This window comes from Balaenoptera physalus (assembly GCF_965194825.1).
Source record: "Balaenoptera physalus genome assembly, chromosome: 17".
NCBI lineage: Eukaryota > Metazoa > Chordata > Mammalia > Artiodactyla > Balaenopteridae > Balaenoptera > Balaenoptera physalus.
The window spans coordinates 40,263,601-40,285,151 of NC_138895.1; the positions used below are offsets into that span (position 1 = coordinate 40,263,601).

The window sequence follows — 21,551 nt, forward strand, 5'->3', positions numbered from 1 at the left end:
CTTTGTTTTTCTAATTTTGTGTAGCTGTCTGTTTTTTCTTGCAGTTCCTTAAGAGGATTTTATTGAATTCTTTCTCTGGCATTTCATAGGTGTTCATTTTTAGGGCCAGTTATTGAAGTTTTATTAGTTTCTTTTGGTGATGTCATATTTACCTGACTTTTCATAATCTTTGATTCCTTACATTGATATTTGTGCACTTGAGTAATTGGGCTCCCCTTCCAGACTCTACAGGTTGGGTTTGGCAGAGACAGTTCTTCAGCAGTGAGCTCAGTTTGGGTTTTGGGGTATGTCTGCTGGTAATGTTTTTGGGCAGGAGGGGCCTGCTATTATGCTTTATTGAGGGCAGGGTAATTGTTTCAGCTCTGAGGATAGGGATAGGGGTTGTGCCACTGGCTGAGAACTGTTGGATAGTACTACTGGCTTGGTCCCCTACACAAGTGAGGCTGTAGGATGGGCTCCATGGTTGCCTGGATTCTCTGGTCAGACTTACTAGATGGTTGGGACTGGTTACTATATCCAGTAGTAAATGGGACTTCTGTGCCCTGGCATGGCAGCAGTACAGGACCCAGAGCCTATACATCTCATTGTTTGGGGACCCAAGCCAGTCCATAGTGTGTACTGACTTACCTGGTCAGGTGAGGCCACTGGTTTTGCTCTGCAGATGGGGGAAGCCATGGTCTGCGCTCTCTGTTCAAGTGCCACTGCATGTAGGGGAGTTGAATGAGCTGTGTAGCTTCCTGTGTGCTCTAGTTAGGTTCCCTGCTTGGACACGTTGGAGGCTGTATTTGGCAATGAACAGGGCTATGAATTAGAATACTTGCCTAGGTGTAGCAGGACAAGCATCTCTAAAGCTGGTGAAGCTCTTTGTTGTTTTAACTCGAGCCAACCCACACCCCAAGTTCCCTGACCGAACATGTCTGCTGGCTTTGCTCTGCAAACTATTGGCTCTGCCTGCTTCTTGGCTCAAGTGCCACTGGGATGCACAGCTTCCAGGAGTTGTCACCAGCCCTTCTGATGAGATGGGTTCAGAAGACACTCTCCACAGCAGGTGGGGCTGTGTCTCACCTCCCCTGCCTAGGCAAGAAGGGGAGGTTTAGCTCCAGGCTATTCTCAGTTTCCCAAATAAGATCTCAGATAGGGAGATGCCAGGTCCTACCCTCAGTTTTGGCTATGAATTAATCCATCTGCTTGTGCATAGCATGGGAGCATTCCACACCTGCTACTGGTTTTGCTTCGTGGGTAATCAGCTTTTCTCACCCACCTCTTGGCTTGAGCACCGCTGGGCCACACTGCTTCCAGGAGTTATTGCCAGCTCCTCTGGCAAGATCGGCCTGGAAGACACTCACCACAGTGGGTGGGAATATGATTCATCTCCTTGTTTGGGCGTGGGCAAACTGGTCTCTAGGGTCAACAAAACTCCTCCTTTGAATATCCGAATCAGGCAGATCTGCTCTCCTCCAAGTTCCCAGCTTGGTTCTGCAGATGAGCAATGCTGCTGGTTGGGATTACTACTTGGGCACTGCAGTATGAGCTTGGTCTGCCAAGATCTGTGTGCTGGTTGTTGCAAGCCGCTTCCCTCTTCTCTGTCACAGTCAGATTCCCTGTGGTTGAGCCCCACAGATTTCCCTGCAATCTTTGTGGTACAAGACCAGAGTAGGGGCTTTCACAAAATGACCCACAATGCTGGGTGGGGCTAGTTGTCTCTCCTGGGATCTCTTTTCCCACTGAGGGAACCAGAGGCTCAGGGAAGATCTGTCCAGGTGGTGCTGTGCTGGCCTGGTGATGGGGCAATGCTGTCAACGTATAGCCACTTCTTTTACCTTCTAATGAAGTCTGTCTTGGTCTCTGTGGTACAGGAGGTTGCTTCAGCCTTGTTCTAGGATTCCCTCAGAGGTGTCTTGTTCTCAATAGTTGTTAGTTGTTGTTCTTGTGAAGGGGAGCAAAGCCAGGAACAACCTATGTCACCATTTTGGTGATGTCACTCTCTAGGATATATATTCTTAGAATGAAGTCCTCAGATATTACATTCTTGGTTTCAATGGGGCCATTAACATTATACATTGATCACTGCAGAAAACTCTAAGGTCTTTTTGATAACCCTTTATTTTTAACAAATATCAATATGGTTTCACTTGCTTTTTATTTCACTTCTTAACAAAGCAAAATTAGCACTAGAGTGTAAATGTCTATCATGATATCTCAAGTATATTGCCATATAACCACAGCAAAAGAAATCAGCCTAGTCCTCCTAACTTTTCCTTTTTACTGTTTCTATCCTTTCCCTCTCTGCTTTAATGAATCTTCTCTCCAGTTTGTTCTCTTTTAATGGCATCAGTGATGTACACTCAAAGTAATAACAAATTGAACACATCTGAAATGGCTCCTTACAATTGATATAATGGGTAAAAGAATCTTTATTGGAACAGCCCACTTTAAAAATCAGAATTATTTCATCTCCTTTCAGATCATGAAGTTCCTTTGGTTTAATATTAGCCAAAAAAGTGCTACCATTCAAATATATGATGTTTTGTTTAATTAACTAATTTCTTGTTTTCTACCCATTTCTTACTATAACCAAAGGATCTTAAACTTGAACCTCTAGAAGAAGTTATTGAAGGGAATACTAAACCCGTAAGTACTTTCCCTAGGCCAAAATTTTAGAAATATGTACTTTGAAAACATAATTTAATTTCTTCAAAATTAGTTACTATGTCAGTGAAAATTTAAAAAAATAATAATTCATGGGCATATTTCATTATGTATGGCTAAGTAGGATTTTCTAAATTGTGATTTCTGGAAAACTAACGCCTACTTCACAGGGATTTTCTGAAAGCACCTGTCATGTAATATGTGAAAAGTGAAATTTTTATGCATGTATAAATCAATGAGTTATTGAATAATTGAATGAATATGACTGGCAGAGAAGGGCAACATTCAAATTGTATCATAAACCAGGCTGAAGGGTACCCCTGAGCAGAAACTTGGTCCTATTAATTATTGTATTTTCAGCACATAGCCCAGGGACAAGATGCTCAGAAATCATTTTCCAAAGAAAAAAAATGATGTTTAGAGAAAAGTAAAATAAATATTTATGCTCGTGGGGAAAAGATACCCATCCAGAAGGGTGGCAACTGATGGAGACGGAAAGAAAATGGACAAAGTGATCCTAATAAGTTCATTATATGCAACAAAAAAGAAATAAATGTATAAATTAACTAATTGAAAAGCAGCACATACCATGCTTTATTAATTTATTTTATTTTGAGGCAAATATTTATAGCACATACTGCTTTGGGAAATTGGATGTTTGCATTTACATTTAGTGGAAATTTGGATTTTAAAATCTTGGGTATCTACAGAAAATCACTTTTTTCTTAATACCTTAAATATATTATATATTGTATAGATCTTGTATGATCAGTCACATTTACATGAAACAAGGATAAGAAATACCTTCCATCTCTGTATCATTCTATAGGCACTGCCTGTGTGACAGAAGCTGAGACTCACCTGCATGTCAGCTCCTGTCCATCTGTCCAAACTCATAGCACAAAGGAAATTTTCATAGAGGAAGCTTTTTCTCAGAAAAGTTTAATAATGGCTGTTGTGATTAGAATCCTATAGATGTAGACACATACCCTAGCTATACTACATGTTCAGTGCTTTTATTACTCCAAAGACAGGGATGTGGTCTGTGTTAATTTATCAGGCGCCCAGAATTTTAAAGTGATATGTTTTGGCATGAAAGTGAGGGGAGAGGGGTGTTGAGCACAGATATTATGCAGGTCTGTGTAGTCCCACAAGCCCAGGATTATGACCTTGAGGTCTTGCATCTGTATCATCTCTTTAGGTTTGCATGTAGAGAAAACTACACTCCAGTCAAGAAAAATGAACATAATTTTTCTAATGTTGGGAGAGACTATTGTCTATTCTTAAGTAATTTCTTAATGTAAGTATTCTCTCTCACTAGCTATGAAGGAGAAAATTTTCTAAGGATTGTTTATGAAAAGTGACAGACTCTTCCATTCTCTGGTCCCTGACAGAAAAGAGAGATATATTTTAAGAGATCTATCAACCCATGCAGCATTGCCAATTCAATAGTGCATGGAAGTACTTTAGAGAAAAAGAACTGGGCAAGGTAGCTCGATAGTCAATATTATTTAAAAGCAGGAAAGAATATTCTTTAACTATTTTTAACCATATGTAAAAGTAAAAGAATTATGCTCTTTGGGAATACACACATAGTAGTAGTCTGAGCTCGTTTGTTTTTTCATATTTGTCATCAAAAGTTGTATTTTTTACTAGCGGTAGTATATGTATCACTATCAATTCCTATAAAACCTCTGTATTCAGAATGACAAAAACAATTTTTCACTGTTATTTCACAGCTAGCACACATAATTGTATGTTACTTTCTGATCAGTGATTTATCCTGGTGACCAAAACCAATTTTAGAATTCATTTACTGGAGAGGTATTTTTCCTTTTCCATTAGAGAATGCGTGAGAACTTTGAAAAATAAATCCTACATCAGAATGCAAAAAATAAATTTTTATTACATACTTTATTTTTAAAAGTTAATCTTTATTGAGCCTTTGCTATGTGCAAGTGTTGTGTTAAACCCACACATATGTAACTCAGTCTTCACAATAGCCATATGAGGTGGTGCTGTTATTAGCTCCATTTTACAGATGAAGAAATTAAGTTGTAAAAAGGTTTAAATACCACAGCTGAACTCCAGAAGTTCTATGCCAGACCTACACTACTCACCACATTGTAATATTCCAACTCTAGTGTTTGGTGCACTTTGGGAAGTAGAGTTGTTTTTACTAGTGAGGTTGTGAGCTAATGGATGATTTTTTTTCATGAAATTTCCTACCACTAGAGCAGAGCAGATTATCTGGTAGGCTTATTTAAGCACACAGCAAAAGTCTTGAACCCTAGTATCTGCTATACTAGTTTTCTGGTACATGAGCCATTACACAATGATGAGTGTAGCATATAATCTCTTTCTAAGTCCATTTTTTTTCTCAGCCTGGAGTAAGAGAAGTAACATTTATTGAATATCTATCATGGGCAATATCTTTACATACACTATTTCATTCCATTTAACCTTCCTCAAAACTGTGATATAAGTACCTTTATTCCAATTTTGCGTATCAGAAGACTTGAGAAAGATTAAGTAACTTGTTCAAGGCCACAGAGCTAGTGAAAGTGAAACCAATTTACACCTCCTGCTCTAAAAGGAGAAAGAAAAAAGAAAAGAGGGCAAGATGATGGAGGTAGATAAAAGAGCACCTAACAGTGCTCAGGACCACCTCGAATCCTTTTCTGGACTGGATAGTATATGAATAAAATTTACTAAAGGAATTTTAAGAATAGTCAATGGTTAAAAGCAAAAGCACCTTTTATTTTTAACTTGATCACTAACTATGTGCTGGGCCCTGAGGGAGGGTCTGTAGATAAAGTGGTGAATATTACAGACTAGAAGACAGACTAGAAGGAAATATAGGCAAATATAACTAGGATCTACAATAGAATGTGATGAGGATTATTATAGGAAGGTATAGATTTTTCCATAGCTAGGGAGCATGACCTAATTTAGGCCAGGAAATGCTTCCAGAATGACATAACATTTAAGATGAAATCAAAAAGGATAAGTAGGAGTTTTTAAAAATGATATTCGTATATCTCTTACAACATTGAATTGTTCTAACCTTGCACTAAAAGAACAATAGGTGCTACATGGGAATATTAAAATATTCCAGATGATTTATATCAAGACAGATATAAAGACAGAAACCTTAGGAATTCACTATTTTATTTTTCCTTAATAAAATAGGAAATAAATGCACATCAGGGCTAAACGCAGATCTAAAGTCCAAGGCCTTGGTTTTATGACTCATTGAAAATTTAGGGATAATTTATTGTCTTCTAGCTCTCAAGTACTAAGAAGTGAGTATAAATCACTGAAAGGTTAATATGATTTTTGAAGGGAATTGCTTCAACCAGACCATACATCCTGGATCTGGCCTGGTGTATTGATCCACCTGAATCCTTTCTGCCTGGTGCAATTGTGTGCTTTTTGTGGTACTTCTTCTCAAATGACTATTGGGGGAAAAATGATCATTTTCAGATATTTTCTACTTTCAAAAGGAGTTTTTAAAAAGTCAATATGGGGGGGACCTTCAAGATGGCAGAGGAGTAAGAAGACCTCAGACGTCCAAAAGGGCAAGAATATCCCCATGTACCTGGGTAGGGCAAAAGAAAAAAGAAAAAAACAGAGACAAAAGAATAGTGACTGGACCTGCACCTCTGGGAGGGAGCTGTGAAGGAGGAAAAGTTTCCACACACTAGGAAACCCCTTCACTGGTGGAGACAGGGGTGGGCAGGGGGGAAGCTTCAGAGACACAGAGGAAAGTGCAGCAACAGGGGTGCAGAGGGCAAAGTAGAGAGATTCCCTCACAGAAGATCAGTGATGACCAGCACTCACCAGCCTGAGGCACTTGTCTGCTCACCTATAGGACGGGTGGGGGCTGGGAGCTGAGGCTCAGGCTTCGGAGGTCAGATCCCAGGGATAGGACTGGGGTTGGCTGCATGAACACAGCCTGAAGGGGGCTAGTGAGCCACAGCTAGTCGGGAGGGAGTCCGGAAAAAAGTCTGGATCTGCCTAAGATGAAAGAGACCATTGTTTCCGGGTGTGCAAGAAGAGGGGATTCCTTCCCTGTCTGCACACAGAAGACAGAGCACCGCCTAAATGAGCTTCAGAGACGGGCGTGAGCCGCGGCTATCAGCTCGGACACCAGAGATGAGCATGAAACGCTAAGGCTGCTGCTGCAGCCACCAAGAATCCTGTATGCAAGCACAGGTCACTATCCATATTCCCCACCCACCCCCGGGAGCCTGTGCAGCCCACCACTGCCAGTGTCCCATGATACAGGGACAACATCCCCGGGAGAACACACAGCGTGCCTCAAGTTGTTGCAACGTCACACCGACCTCTACCCCCACAGGCTCACCCCGCATTCCAATTATAACTATCGTACCCCTCCCTCCCTGCCCCTCACAGCCTGAGTGAGCCAGAGCCCCCTAATCAGCTGCTGCTTTAACCCCATCCTGTCTGGGTGGGAAGAGATGCCTGAGGACAACCTACATGCAAAGATGGGGCTAAAACCAAAGCTGAAACCCAGGAGCTGTGCAAATAAAGAAGAGAAAGGGAAATTTCTCCATAAAGCCTCAGGAGCCACAGATTAAATCCCCACAAACAATTTGATGTACCCTGCATCTGTGGAATACATGAATAGACAATGAATCATCCCAAAATTGAGGCGGTGGACTTTGGGAACAACTGTGGACTAGGGGTTTGCTGTCTGTGAATGATTTATTTCTAATTTTTATGTTTATTTAGCATAGTTTTTCGCACCTGTTATCATTGGTGGATTTCTTTATTTGTTTGGTTGCCCTCTTCTTTTTTTTATTATTATTACTTTTTTTTTAACATCTTTGTTGGAGTATGATTGCTTTACAATGGTGTGTTAGTTTCTGCTTTATAACAAAGTGAATCAGTTATACATATACATATGTCCCCATATCTCTTCCCTCTTGCATCTCCCTCCCTCCCACCCTCCCAATCCCACCCCTCTAGGTGGTCACAAAGCGCCGAGCTGATCTCCCTGTGCTATGAGGCTGCTTCCCACTAGCTATCTATTTTACGTTTGGTAGTGTATATATGTCCATGCCACTCTCCTACTTTGTCCAGGCTTACCTTCCCCCTCCCCGTATCCTCAAGTCCATTCTCTAGTAGGTCTGCATCTTTATTCCCATCTTGACCCTAGGTTCTTCATGACCATTTTTTTTTTTTTTAGATTCCATATATATGTGTTAGCATACGGCATTTGTTTTTCTCTTTCTGACTTACTTCACTCTGTATGACAGTCTCAAGGTCCATCCACCTCACTACAAATAACTCAGTTTCATTCCTTTTTATGGCTGAGTAATATTCCATTGTATACATGTGCCACATCTTTTTTTTTTTAAACATCTTTATTGAAGTATAATTGCCTTACAATGGTGTGCCAGTTTCTGCTTTATAACAAAGTGAATCAGTTATACATATACATATGTTCTCATATCTCTTCCCTCTTGCATCTCCTTCCCTCCCACCCTCCCCATCCCACCCCTCTAGGTGGTCACAAAGCACCAAGCTGATCTCCCTGTGCTATGCGGCTGCTTCCCACTAGCTATCTATTTTACATTTGGTAGTGTATATATGTCTATGACACTCTCTCACCCTGACACATCTCACCCTTCCCCCCCCCATATCCTCAAGTCCATTCTCTAGTAGGTCTTTGTCTTTATTCCCGTCTTGCCACTAGGTTCTTCATGGCCTTTTTTTTTTTTTCCCCTTAGATTCCATATATATGTGTTAGCATACTGTATTTGTTTTTCTCTTTCTGACTTACTTCACTCTGTATGACAGACTCTAACTCCATCCACCTCATTACAAATATCTCCATTTCATTTCTTTTTATGGCTGAGTAATATTCCATTGTATATATGTGCCACATCTTCTTTATCCATTCATTTGTTGATGGGCAATTCAGTTGCTTCCATGTCCTGGCTATTGTAAATAGAGCTGCAATGAACATTTTGGTACATGACACTTTTTGAATTATGGTTTTCTCAGGGTATATGCCCAGTAGTGGGATTGCTGGATCATATGGTAGTTCTATTTTTAGTTTTTTAAGGAACGTCCACACTGTTCTCCATAGTGGCTGTATCAATTTACATTCCCACCAACAGTGCAAGAGGGTTCCCTTTTCTCCACACGGTCTCCAGCTTTTATTGTTTGTAGATTTTTTGATGATGGCCATTCTGACCGGTGTGAGATGATATCTCATTGTCTTTTTTTTTTTTTTAGTTATTTATCATATATACATTTTAAAGTAATAACTAGAATTATGACTTATAACATTATACCAGAACATATAAGATTTTTAGAAATTTCACGTAATGTCTGAAACATTTATATTAACATATTTCCATACAAATAACCCAATGAAAGTTTACTATTAGTTGTTTTGTTTGTTATTTTATACTGCAGGTTCTTATTAGTCATCAATTTTATACACATCAGTGTATACATGTTAATCCCAATCGCGCAATTCAGCACACCACCATCCCCACCCCACCACAGTTTTCCCCCCTTGGTGTCCATATGTCTGTTCTCTACGTCTGTGTCTCAACTTCTGTCCTGCAAAACAGCTCATCTGTACCATTTTTCTAGGTTCCACATACATGCGTTAATATACGATATTTGTTTGTCTCTTTCTGACTTACTTCACTCTGTATGACAGTCTCTAGATCCAACCACGTCTCAACAAATAACTCAATTTCGTTCCTTTTTATGGCTGAGTAATATTCCATTGTATATATGTACCACAACTTCTTTATCCATTCGTCTGTCGATGGGCATTTAGGTTGCTTCCATGACCTGGCTATTGTAAATAGTGCTGCAATGAACATTGGGGTGTATGCGTCTTTTTGAATTATGGTTTTCTCTGGGTATATGCCCAGTAGTGGGATTGCTGGATCATATGGTAAATCTATTTTTAGTTTTTTAAGGAACCTCCATACTGTTCTCCATAGTGACTGTATCAATTTACATTCCCACCAACAGTGCAAGAGCATTCCCTTTTCTCCACACCCTCTCCAGCATTTGTTGTTTGTAGATTTTCTGATGATGCCCATTCTAACTGGTGTGAGGTGATACCTCGTTTTAGTTTTGATTTGAATTTCTTTAATAATTAGTGATGTTGAGCATCTTTTCTTGTGCTTCTTGGCCATCTGTATGTCTTCTTTGGAGAAATGTCTATTTAGGTCTTCTGCCCATTTTTGGATTGGGTTGTTTGTTTCTTTAATATTGAGCTGAATGAGCTGTTTATATATTTTGGAGATTAATTCTTTGTCCGTTGATTCATTTGCAAATAATTTCTCCCATTCTGAGGGTTGTCTTTTCGTCTTCTTTATGGTTTCCTTTGCTGTGCAAAAGCTTTGAAGTTTCATTAGGTCGCATTTGTTTATTTTTGTTTTTATTTCCATTACTCTAGGAGGTGGATCAAAAAAGATCTTGCTGTGATTTATGTCAAAGAGTGTTCTTCCTATGGTTTCCTCTAAGAGTTTTATAGTGTCTGGTCTTACATTTAGGTCTCGAATCCATTTAGAGTTTATTTTTCTGTATGCTATTAGGGAGTGTTCTAATCTCATTCTTTACATGTAGCTGTCCAGTTTACCCAGCACCACTTATTGAAGAGACTGTCTTTTCTCCATTGTATATCTTTGCCCACTTTGTCATAGATTAGTTGACCATAGGTGTGTGGGTTTATCTCTGGGATTTCTATCTTGTTCCATTGATCTATGTTTCTGTTTTTGTGCCCGTACCATATTGTCTTGATTACTGTAGCTTTGTAGTATAGTCTGAAGTCAGGGAGTCTGATTCCTCTTGCTCCGTTTTTTTCCCTCAAGACTGCTTTTGCTATTCGGGGTCTTTTGTGCCTCCATACAAATTTTAAGATGATTTGTTCTAGTTCTGTAAAAAATGCCATTGGTAACTTGATAGGGATTGCATTGAATCTGTAGATTGCTTTGGGTAGTATAGTCATTTTCACAATATTGATTCTTCCAATTCAAGAATATGGTATATCTCTCCATCTGCTGCTATCATCTGTAATTTCTTTCATCCGTGTCTTATAGTTTTCTGCATATAGGACTTTTGTCTCCCTAGGTATATTTATTCCTAGGTATTTTATTCTTTTTGTTGCAATGGTAAATGGGAGTGTTTCCATAATTTCTCTTTCAGATTTTTCATCATTAGTGTATAGGAATGCAAGAGATTTCTGTGCATTAATTTTGTAACCTGCAACTTTACCAAATTCATTGATTAGCTCTAGTAGTTTTCTGGTGGCAATTTTAGGATTCTCTATGTATAGTATCATGTCATCTGCAAACAGTGACAGTTTTACTTCTTCTTTTCCAATTTGTATTCCTTTCATTTATTTTTCTTCTCTGATTGCTGTGGCTAGGACTTCCAAAACTATGTTGAATAATAGTGGTGAGAGTGGACATCCTTGTCTTGTTCCTAATCTTAGAGGAAATGTTTCCAGTTTTTCACCGTTGAGAATGATGTTTGCTGTGGGTTTGTCATATATGGCCTTTATTTTGTTAAGGTAGGTTCCCTCTATACCCACTTTCTGAAGAGTTTTTATCATAAATGGGTGTTGAATTTTGTCAAAAGCTTTTTCTGCATCTATTGAGATGATCATATGGTTTTTCTTCTTCAATTTGTTAATATGTTGTATCACATTGCTTGATTTGTGCATGTTGAAGAATCCTTGCATCCCTGGGATAAATCCCACTTGATCATGGTGTGTGATATGTTTAATGTGTTGTTGGATTCTGTTTGCTAGTATTTTGATGAGGATTTTTGCATCTATGTTCATCAGTGACATTGGTCTGTAATTTTCTTTTTTTTAGTATCTTTGTCGGTTTTGGTATCAGGGTGATGGTGGCCTCATAGAGTGAGTTTGGGAGTGTTCCTTCCTCTGCAATGTTTTGGAAGAGTTTGAGAAGGATGGGTGTTAGCTCTTCTCTAAATGTTTGATAGAATTCACCTGTGAAGCCATCTGGTCCTGGACTTTTGTTTGTTGGAAAATTTTAAATCACAGTTTCAATTTCATTACTTGTGATTTGGTCTGTTCATATTTTCTGTTTCTTCCTGGTTCAGTCTTGGAAGGTTATAGCTTTCTAAAAATTTGTCCATTTCTTCCAGGTTGTCCATTTTATTGGCATAGAGTTGCTTGTAGTAGTCTCTTAGGATGCTTTGTATTTCTGCGGTGTCTGTTGTAACTTCTCCTTTTTCATTTCTAATTTTATTGATTTGAGTCCTCTCCCTCTTTTTCTTAATGAGTCTGGCTAATGGCTTATCAATTTTGTTTATCTTCTCAAAGAATCAGCTTTTAGTTTTATTGATCTTTGCTATTGTTTTCTTTGTTTCTATTTCATTTATTTCTGCTCTGATCTTTATGATTTCTTTCCTTCTGCTAACTTTGGGTTTTGTTTGTTCTTCTTTCTCTAGTTCTTTTAGGTGTAAGGTTAGATTGTTTACTTGAGATTTTTCTTGTTTCTTGAGGTAAGCTTGTATAGCTAAACATTTCCCTCTTAGAACTGCTTTTGCTGCATCCCATAGGTTTTGGATCATCGTGTTTTCATTGTCATTTGTCTCTAGGTATTTTTTGATTTCCTCTTTGATTTCTTCAGTGATCTCTTGGTTATTTAGTAACGTATTGTTTAGCCTCCATGTGTTTCTGTTTTTTACGTTTTTTTCCCTGTAATTCATTTCTAATCTCATAACGTTGTGGTCAGAAAAGATGTTTGATATGATTTCAATTTTCTTAAATTTACTGAGGCTTGATTTGTGACCCAAGATATGATCTATCCTGGAGAATGTTCCATGTGCACTTGAGAAGAAAGTGTAATCTGCTGTTTTTGGATGGAATGTCCTTTAAATATCAGTTAAATCTATCTGGTCTATTGTGTCATTTAAAGCTTCTGTTTCCTTATTTATTTTAATTTTGCATTATCTGTCCATTGGTATAAGTGAGGTATTAAAGTCCCCCACTATTATTGTGTTACTGTCAATTTCCTCTTTTATGGCTGTTAGCAGTTGCCTTATGTATTGAGGTGCTCCTATGTTGGGTGCATATATATTTATAATTGTTATATCTTCTTCTTGGATTGATCACTTGATCACTATGTAGTGTCCTTCCTTGTCTCTTGTAACATTCTTTATTTTAAAGTTTATTTTATCTGATATGAGTATAGCTACTCCAGCTTTCTTTTCATTTCCATTTGCATGGAATATCTTTTTCCATCCCCTCACTTTCACTCTGTATATGTCCCTAGGTTTGAAGTGGGTCTCCTGTAGACAGCATATATATGGGTCTTGTTTTTGCATCCATTCAGCAAGCCTGTGTCTTTTGGTTGGAGCATTTAATCCATTCACGTTTAAGGTAATTATCGATATGTATGTTCCTATGACTATTTTCTTAATTGTTTTGGGTTTGTTTTTGTAGGTCCTTTTCTTCTCTTGTGTTTCCCACTTAGAGAAGTTCCTTTACCATTTGTTGTAGAGCTGGTTTGGTGGTGCTGAATTCTCTTAGCTTTTGCTTGTCTGTAAAGCTTTTGATTTCTTTGTCAAATCTGAATGAGATCCTTGCCGGCTAGAGTAATCTTGGTTGTAGGTTCTTCCCTTTCATCACTTTAAGTATATCATATCACTCCCTTCTGGCTTGTAGAGTTTCTGCTGAGAAATCAGCTGTTAACCTTATGGGAGTTCTCTTGTATGGTATTTGTCATTTTTCCCTTGCTGTTTTCAATAATTTTTCTTTGTCTTTAATTTTTGCCAATTTGATTACTATGCATCTCGGCATGTTTCTCCTTGGGTTTATCCTGTATGGGACTCACTGCACTTCCTGGACTTGGGTAGCTATTTCCTTTCCCATGTTAGGGAAGTTTTCGACTATAATCTCTTCAAATATTTTCTCTGGTCCTTTCTCTCTCTCTTCTCCTTCTGGGACCCCTATAATGCGAATGTTGTTGCGTTTAATGTTGTCCCAGAGGTCTCTTAGGCTGTCTTCATTTCTTTTCATTCTTTTTTCTTCAGTCTGTTCCACAGCAGTGAATTCCACCATTCTGTCTTCCAGGTCACTTATCTGTTCTTCTGCCTCAGTTATTCTGCTATTGATTCCTTCTAGTGTAGTTTTCATTTCAGTTATTGTATTGTTCATCTCTGTTTCTTTGTTCTTTATTTCTTCTAGGTCTTTGTTAAACATTTCTTGCATCTTCTCGATCTTTGCCTCCATTCTTATTCCAAGGTTCTGGATCATCTTCACTATCATTATTCTGAATTCTTTTTCTGGAAGGTTGCCTATGTCCATTTCAGTTAGTTGTTTTTCTGGGGTTTTATCTTGTTCCTTCATCTGGTATATAGCCCTCTGCCTTTTCATCTTGTCTATCTTTCTGTGAATGTGGTTTTTGTTCCACAGGCTGCAGGATTATAGTTTTTCTTTCATCTGCTGTCTGCCCTCTGGTGGTTGAGGCTATCTCCCTTGATGGGAGGCTCTGGTGGTGGGTAGAGCTGTCTGTTGCTGTGGTGGTCAGAGCTCAGTAAAACGTTAATCCACTTGACTGTTGATGGGTGGGGCTGTGTTCCCTCCCTGTTGGTTGTTTTGCCTGAGGCAACCCAACACTGGAGCCTACCTGGGCTCTTTGTTGGGGCTAATGACAGACTCTGGGAGGGCTCACGCCAAGGAGTACTTCCCGGAACTTCTGCTGCCAGTGTCCTTGTCCCCACGGTGAAACAGAGCCACCCCCCACCTCTGCAGGAGACCTTCCAACACTAGCAGGTAGGTCTGGTTCAGTCTCCCCCAGGGTCACTGCTCCTTCCCCTGGGTCCCGATGCGCACACTATTTTGTGTGCGCCCTCCAAGAGTGGAGTCTCTGCTTCCCCCAGTCCTGTCGAAGTCCTGTGATCAATTCCCACTAGGCTTCAAAGTCTGATTCTCTATGAATTCTTCCTCCCGTTGCCAGACCCCCAGGTTGGGAAGCCTGACGTGGGGCTCAGAACCTTCACTCCAGTGGGTGGACTTCTGTGGTATAAGTGTTCGCCAGTCTGTGAGTCACCCACCCACCAGTTATGGGATTTGATTTTACTCTGATTGCGCCCCTTCTACCGTCTCATTGTGGCTTCTCCTTTGTATTTAGATGTGGAGTATCTTTTTTGGTGAGTTCCAGTGTCTTCCTGTCGATGATTGTCCAGCAGCTAGTTGTGATTCTGGTGTTCTCACAAGAGGGAGTCCTCACTGTAGTTTTGATTTGCATTTGTCTAATGATTAATGATGTTGAGCATTCTTTCATGTGTCTGTTGGCTATCTGTATATCTTCTTTGGAGAAATGTCTATTTAGGTCTTCTGCCCATTTTTGGATTGGGTTGTTTTTTTTTTTTTTTTTTTTTTTAAAGAATGAAGGAAGTTACTTTATTATCAGTTTTTTTTTTTCTTTATTAATTTATTTATTTTTGGCTGTGTTGGGTCCTCGCCTCTGTGCGAGGGCCTTCCCCAGCTGCGGCGAGCGGGGGCCACTCTTCATCGCGGCGCATGGGCCCCTCACCATCACGGCCTCTCCCGTTGCGGAGCACAGGCTCCAGACGCACAGGCTCAGCAGTTGTGGCTCACGGGCCTACCTGCTCCGCGGCATGCGGGATCTTCCCAGACCAGGGCCCGAACCCGTGTCCCCTGCACCGGCAGGCAGACTCTCAACCACTGCGCCACCAGGGAAGCCCCGGGTTGTTTGTTTTTTTAATGTTGAGTTGCATGAGCTGCTTGTAAATTTTGGAGATTAATCCTTTGTCAGTTGCTTCATTTGCAAATATTTTCTCCCATTCTGAGTGTTGTCTTTACGTCTTGTTTATGGTTTCCTATGCTGTGCAAAAGCTTTTAAGTTTCATTAGGTCCCATTTGTTTATTTTTGTTTTTATTTCCATTTCTCTAGGAGGTGGGTCAAAAGTTATCTTGCTGTTATTTATGTAATACAGTGTTCTGCCTGTGTTTTCCTCTAAGAGTTTGATGGTGTCTGGTCTTACATTTAGGTCTTTAATCCATTTTGAGTTTATTTTTGTGTATGGTGTTAGGGAGTGTTCTAATTTCATTCTTTTACATGTAGCTGTCCAGTTTTCCCAGCACCACTTATTGAAGAGGCTGTCTTTTCTCCACTGTATATTCTTGACTCCTTTGTCAAAGAAAAGGTGACCATATATGCTTGGGTTTATCTCAGGGCTTTCTATCCTGTTCCATTGATCTATATTTCTATTTTTGTGCCAGTACCATACTGTCCTGATTACTGTAGCTTTGTAGTATAGTCTGAAGTCAGGGAGCTGATTCCTCCAGCTCCATTTTCTTTCTCAAGATTGCTTTGGCTATTCGGGGTCTTTTGTGTTTCCATACAAATTGTGAAATTTTTTGTTCTAGTTCTGTGGAAAATGCCAGTGGTACTTTGATAGGGATTGCAATGAATCTGTAGATTGCTTTGGGTAATAGAGTCATTTTCACAATGTTGATACTTCTGATCCAAGAACATTGTAAATCTCTCCATCTATTTGTATCATCTTTAATTTCTTTCATCAGTGTCTTATAATTTTCTGCATACAGGTCTTCTTTCTCCTTAGGTAGGTTTATTCCTAGATACTTTATTCTTTTTGTTGCAATGGTAAATGGGAGTGTTTTCTTAATTTCACGTTCAGATTTTTCATCATTAGTGTATAGGAATGCAAGAGATTTCTGTGCATTAATTTTGTATCCTGCTACTTTATCGAATTCATTGATTAGCTCTAGTAGTTTTCTGGTAGCATCTTTAGGATTCTCTATGTATAGTATCACATCATCTGGAAACAGTGACACTTTTACTTCTTCCTTTCTGATTTGGATTCCTTTTATTTCATTTTCTTCTCTGATTGCTGTGGCTAAAACTTCCAAATCCATGTTGAATAACAGTGGTGAGAGTGGAAAAACTTGTCTTTTTCCTGATCTTAGTGGAAATGGTTTCAGTTTTTCACCATTGAGGACGATGTTGGCTGTGGCTTTGTCATATATGGCCTTTATTATGTGGAGGAAAGTTCCCTCTATGACTACATTCTGGAGGGTTTTTATCATAAATGGGTGTTGAATTTTGTCAAAAGCTTTCTCTGTATCTCATGAGGTGATCATATCGTTTTTCCCCTTCAGTTTGTTAATATGGTGTATCACATTCATTAATTTGTGTATATTGAAGAATCCTTGCATTCCTGGGATAAACCCCACTTGATCATAGTGTATGTTCCTTTTAATGTGCTGTTCGAGTCTGTTTGCTCGTATTTTGTTGAGGATTTTTGCATCTATGTTCATCAGTGATATTGGCGTGTAGTTTTCTTTCTTTGTGACATCTTTGTCTGGTTTTGATATCAGAGTGATGGTGGCCTTCTAGAATGAGTTTGGGAGTGTTCCTCCTTCTTCTGTATTTTGGAAGAGTTTGAGAAGGATAGGTGTTAGCTCTTCTCTAAATGTTTGAGAGAATTCGCCTGTGAGGGCATCTGGTCCTGGGCTTTTGTTTCTTGCAAGATTTTTAATAACAGTTTCAATTTCAGTGCTTGTGACTGGTCTGTTCATATTTTCTATTTCTTCCTGGTTCAGTCTCGGAAGGTTGTGCATTTCTAAGAATTTATCCATTTCTTCCAGGTTGTCCATTTTATTAGCATACAGCTGCTTATAGTAATCTCTCATGATGCTTTGTATTTCTGCAGTGTCAGTTGTTACTCCTCATTTTTCATTTCTAATTCTATTGATTTGAGTCTTCTCCCTTTTTTTCTTGATAAGTCTGGCTAATGGTTTATCAATTTTTTTTATCTTCTCAAAGAACCAGCTTTTACTTTTATTGATCTTTGCTACCGTTTCCTTCATTTTTTTCCCTTTATTTCTGATCTGATTTTTAAGATGTTTTTCCTTCTGCTAACTTTGGGGGATTTTGTTCTTCTTTCTCTAATTGCTTTAGGTGTAAGGTTAGGTTGTTTATTTGAGATGTTTCTTGTTTCTTAAGGTAGGATTGTATTGCTATAAACTTCCCTCTTAGAACTGCTTTTGCTGCATCCCATAGGTTTTGGGTCATCGTGTTTTCATTGTCATTTGTTTCTAGGTATTTTTTGATTTCCTCTTTGATTTCTTCAAGGATCTCTTGGTTATTTAGTAGAATGTTATTCAGCCTCCATGTGTTTGTATTTCTTACAGATTTTTTCCTATAATTGAAATCTTGTCTCATAGCATTGTGGTCAGAGAAGACACTTGATACGATTTCAATTTTCTTAAATTTACCAACGCTTGATTTGTGACCCAAGATATGATCTGTCCTGGAGAATGTTCCACGACCACTTGAGAAGAATGTGTATTCTGTTGTTTTTGGATGGAATGTCCTATAAATATCAATTAGGTCCATCTTGTTTAATGTATCATTTAAAGCTTGTGTTTCCTTATTTATTTTCAGTTTGGATGATATGTCCATTGGTGAAAGTGGGGTGTTAAAGTCCCCTACTATGATTGTGTTGTTCTCGATTTCCCCTTTTCTGGCTGTTAGTATTTGCCTTAAGTATTGAGGTGCTCTTATGTTGGGTGCATAAATTGTTAAAATTGTTATATCTTCTTCTTGGATTGCTCCCTTGATCATTATGTAGTGTCCTTGTCTCTTGTAATACTCTCTATTTTAAAGTCTATTTTGTCTGATATGAGAATTGCTACTCCAGCTTTCTTTTGATTTCCATTTGCATGGAATATCTTTTTCTTCCCTTCACTTTCAGTCTGTATGTGCCCTTAGGTCTGAAGTGGGTCTCTTGTAGACCGCATATATACGGGTCTTGTTTTTGTGTCCATTCAGCCAATCTATGTCTTTTGGTTGGAGCATTTAATCCATTTACATTTGAGGTAATTATTGATATGTATGTCCCTATTCCCATTTTCTTAAATATTTTGGGTTTGTTATTGTAGGTGTTTTCCTTCTCTTGTGTTTCCTGCCTAGAGAAGTTCCTTTAGCATTTGTTCTATAGCTGATTTGGTGGTGCTGAATTCTCCTACCTTTTGCTTGTCTGTAAAGCTTTTAATTTCTCCATCAAATCTGAATGAGATCCTTGCTGGTAGAGTAATCTTAGTTGTAGATTTTTCTCCTTCCACTTTAAATATGTCCTGCCACTCCCTTCTGGCTTGCAGAGTTTCTGCTGAAAGATCAGCTGTTAACCTTATGGGGATTCCCTTATGTGTTATTTTTTGTTTTTCCCTTGCTGCTTTTAATATTTTTTCTCTGTATTTAACTTTTGATCATTTGATTAATATGTGTCTTGGTGTGTTCCTCCTTGGATTTACCCTGTATGGGATTCCCTGCACTTCCTGGACTTGACTAACTATTTCCTCTCCCATATTAGGGTAGTTTTCAACTATAATCTCTTCAAATATTTTCTCAGTCCCTTTCTTCTTCTCTTCTTCTTCTGGGACCCCTGTAATTCGAATGTTGGTGCATTTAATGTTGTCCCAGATGCCTCTGAGACTGTCCTCAATTATTTTCCTTGTTTTTTCTTTATTCTGCTTTGCAGTAGTTATTTCCACTATTTTATCTTCCACATCACTTATCCATTCTACTGCCTCAGTTATTCTGCTATTGATCCCATCTAGAGAATTTTTAATTTCATTTATTGTGCTGTTCAACACTGTTTGTTTGGTCTTAGTTCTTCTAGGTCCTTGTTAAACGTTTCTTGTATTTTCTCCATTCTATTTCCAAGATTTTGGATCTTCTTTACTATCATTATTCTGAATTCTGTTTCAGGTAAACTGCCTACTTCCTCTTCATTTGTTAGGTCTGATAGGTTTTTTCCTTACTCCTTCATCTGCTGTGTGTTTCTCTGTCTTCTAATTTTGCTTAACTTACTGTGTTTGGGGTCTCCTTTTTGCAGGCTGCAGGATCATAGTTCACATTGTTTTTGGTGTCCATCCTCAATGGCTAAGGTTTGTTCAATGGGTTGTGTAGGCTTCCTGGTGGAAGGGACTAGTGCCTGTGTTCTGGTGGATGAGGCTGGATCTTGTCTTTCTGATGGGCAGGTCCACACCTGGTGTTTTTGGCTGTTTGTTTGTGGCCTTGTTATGATTTTAGGCAGCCTCTGTGCTAATGCATGGAGTTTTGTTTTTTTTTTAAGTGTTTGGTACTTTATTTTATTTATTTATTTTTGGCTGTGTTGGGTCCTCGTTTCCGTGAGAGGGCTTTCTCTAGTTGCGGCAAGCAGGGGCCACTCTTCATCGCAGTGCATGGGCCTCTCACTATTGTGGCCTCTCTTGTGGTGGAGCACAGGCTCCAGACGAGCAAGCTCAGTAGTTGTGGCTCACGGGTCCAGTTGCTCCACGGCATGTGGGATCCTCCCAGACCAGGGCTTGAAACCATGTCCCCTGCATTAGCAGGCAGATTTTCAACCACTGCACCACCAGGGAAGTCCATGCATGGCGTTTTGTTCGTGTCTTGCTAGTTGTTTGGCCTATGGTGTCCAGCATTGTAGTTTGCTGGTCATTGAGTGGAGCTGGGTCTTGGTGTTGAGATGGAGATCTCTGGGAGATTTTTGCTGTTTGATATTATGTGGAGATGGGAGATCTCTTGTGGAGCAGTGTCCTGAACTTGGCTCTCCCACCTCAGTGGCACAGCCCTGACGCCTGGCTGGAGCACCAAGTGCCTGTCCTCCACACGGCTCAGAATAAAAGGGAGGAAAACAAGGAACAAAGAAAGAAGAAGATAAAATAAAATAAAATAAAATAATATAAAGATATTAAAATAAAAAATAATTATTATGACAAAAAAATTTTTAAGTAATAAAAAAAAAAACGGACAGACAGAACCCTAGGACAAATGGTAAAAGCAAAGCTATACAGACAAAATCACACATAGAAGCATACACATACACACTCACAAAAAGAGAAAAAGGAAAAAATATATATATATCGTTGTTCCCAAAGCCCACCTCCTCAATTTGGGATGATTCGTTGTCTATTCAGGTATTCCACAGATGCAGGGTACATCCAGTTGCTTGAGGAGATTTAATCCACTGCTCCTGATGCTGCTGGGAGAGATTTCCCTTTCTTTTCTGTGTTTGCACAGCTCCTCGGGTTCAGCTTTGGATTTGGACCCGCCTCTGCGTGTAGGTCACCTGAAGGTGTCTGTTCTTTGCTCAGACAGGACGGGGTTAAAGTAGCAGCTGATTCGGAGCCTCTGGCCCGCTCAGGCTGGGGGGGAGGGTGGAGTACGGATGCAGGGCAAAGCTGTGGTGGCAGAGACCAGCATGACTTTGCACCAGCCTGCGGTGTGCGGTGCGTACTCCCGGGGAAGTTGTCCCTGGATCACGGGACCCTGGCAGTGGCAGGCTGCACAGGCTCCCGGGAGGGGAGGTGTGGATAGTGACCTGTGCTTCCACACAGGCTTCTTGGTGGCTGCAGCAGCAGCCTTAGCATCTCATGCCCATCTCTGTGGTCCATGCTGATAGCTGTGGCTCGCGCCCATCTCTGGAGCTCCTTTAAGCGTCACTCTTAATCCCCTCTCCTCATGCGCCAGGAAATAAAGAGGCAAGAAAACGTCTCTTGCCTCTTTGGCAGCTCCATACTTTTACCCAGACTCCCTCCCAGCTAGCTGTGGTGCACTAGTCCCCTTCAGGCTGTGTTCACACAGCCAACCACAGGCCTCTTCCTGAGATCTGACTGATGCACGAGCCTCAGCTCCCAGCCCCCAACCATCCCGGCGGGTGAGCAGACAAGCCTCTCAGGCTGGTGAGTACAGGTCCGCACCGATCCTCTGTGTGGGAATCTCTCCACTTTGTTCTCCACACCCCTCTTGCTGTGCTTTCCTCCATGGCTCTGAAGCTTCCCCCCTCCACCACCCGCAGTCTCCGCCCGT

At 39.9% G+C, this 21,551-nt stretch overlaps 1 protein-coding gene and 1 long non-coding RNA gene across 3 annotated transcripts in view; both read left to right on the forward strand.

Moving 5' to 3' along the window:
* Positions 1–21,551, forward strand: part of LOC309647170 — a 473,470-nt gene that overhangs the window by 344,333 nt on the left and 107,586 nt on the right. The gene's annotated exons all lie outside the window — the stretch shown is intronic.
* NECAB1 (N-terminal EF-hand calcium binding protein 1) overlaps positions 1–21,551 on the forward strand; it is an 88,382-nt gene that overhangs the window by 42,884 nt on the left and 23,947 nt on the right. The window contains exon 3 of one of the 2 annotated variants that reach the window (XM_082434195.1): positions 2,581–2,631. The exons of the other annotated variant lie outside the window; for it this stretch is intronic. Coding sequence (XP_082290321.1) covers positions 2,581–2,631 — 51 coding nt within the window. The remainder of the gene's footprint in view (positions 1–2,580; positions 2,632–21,551) is intronic. 2 annotated transcript variants of the gene reach the window in all.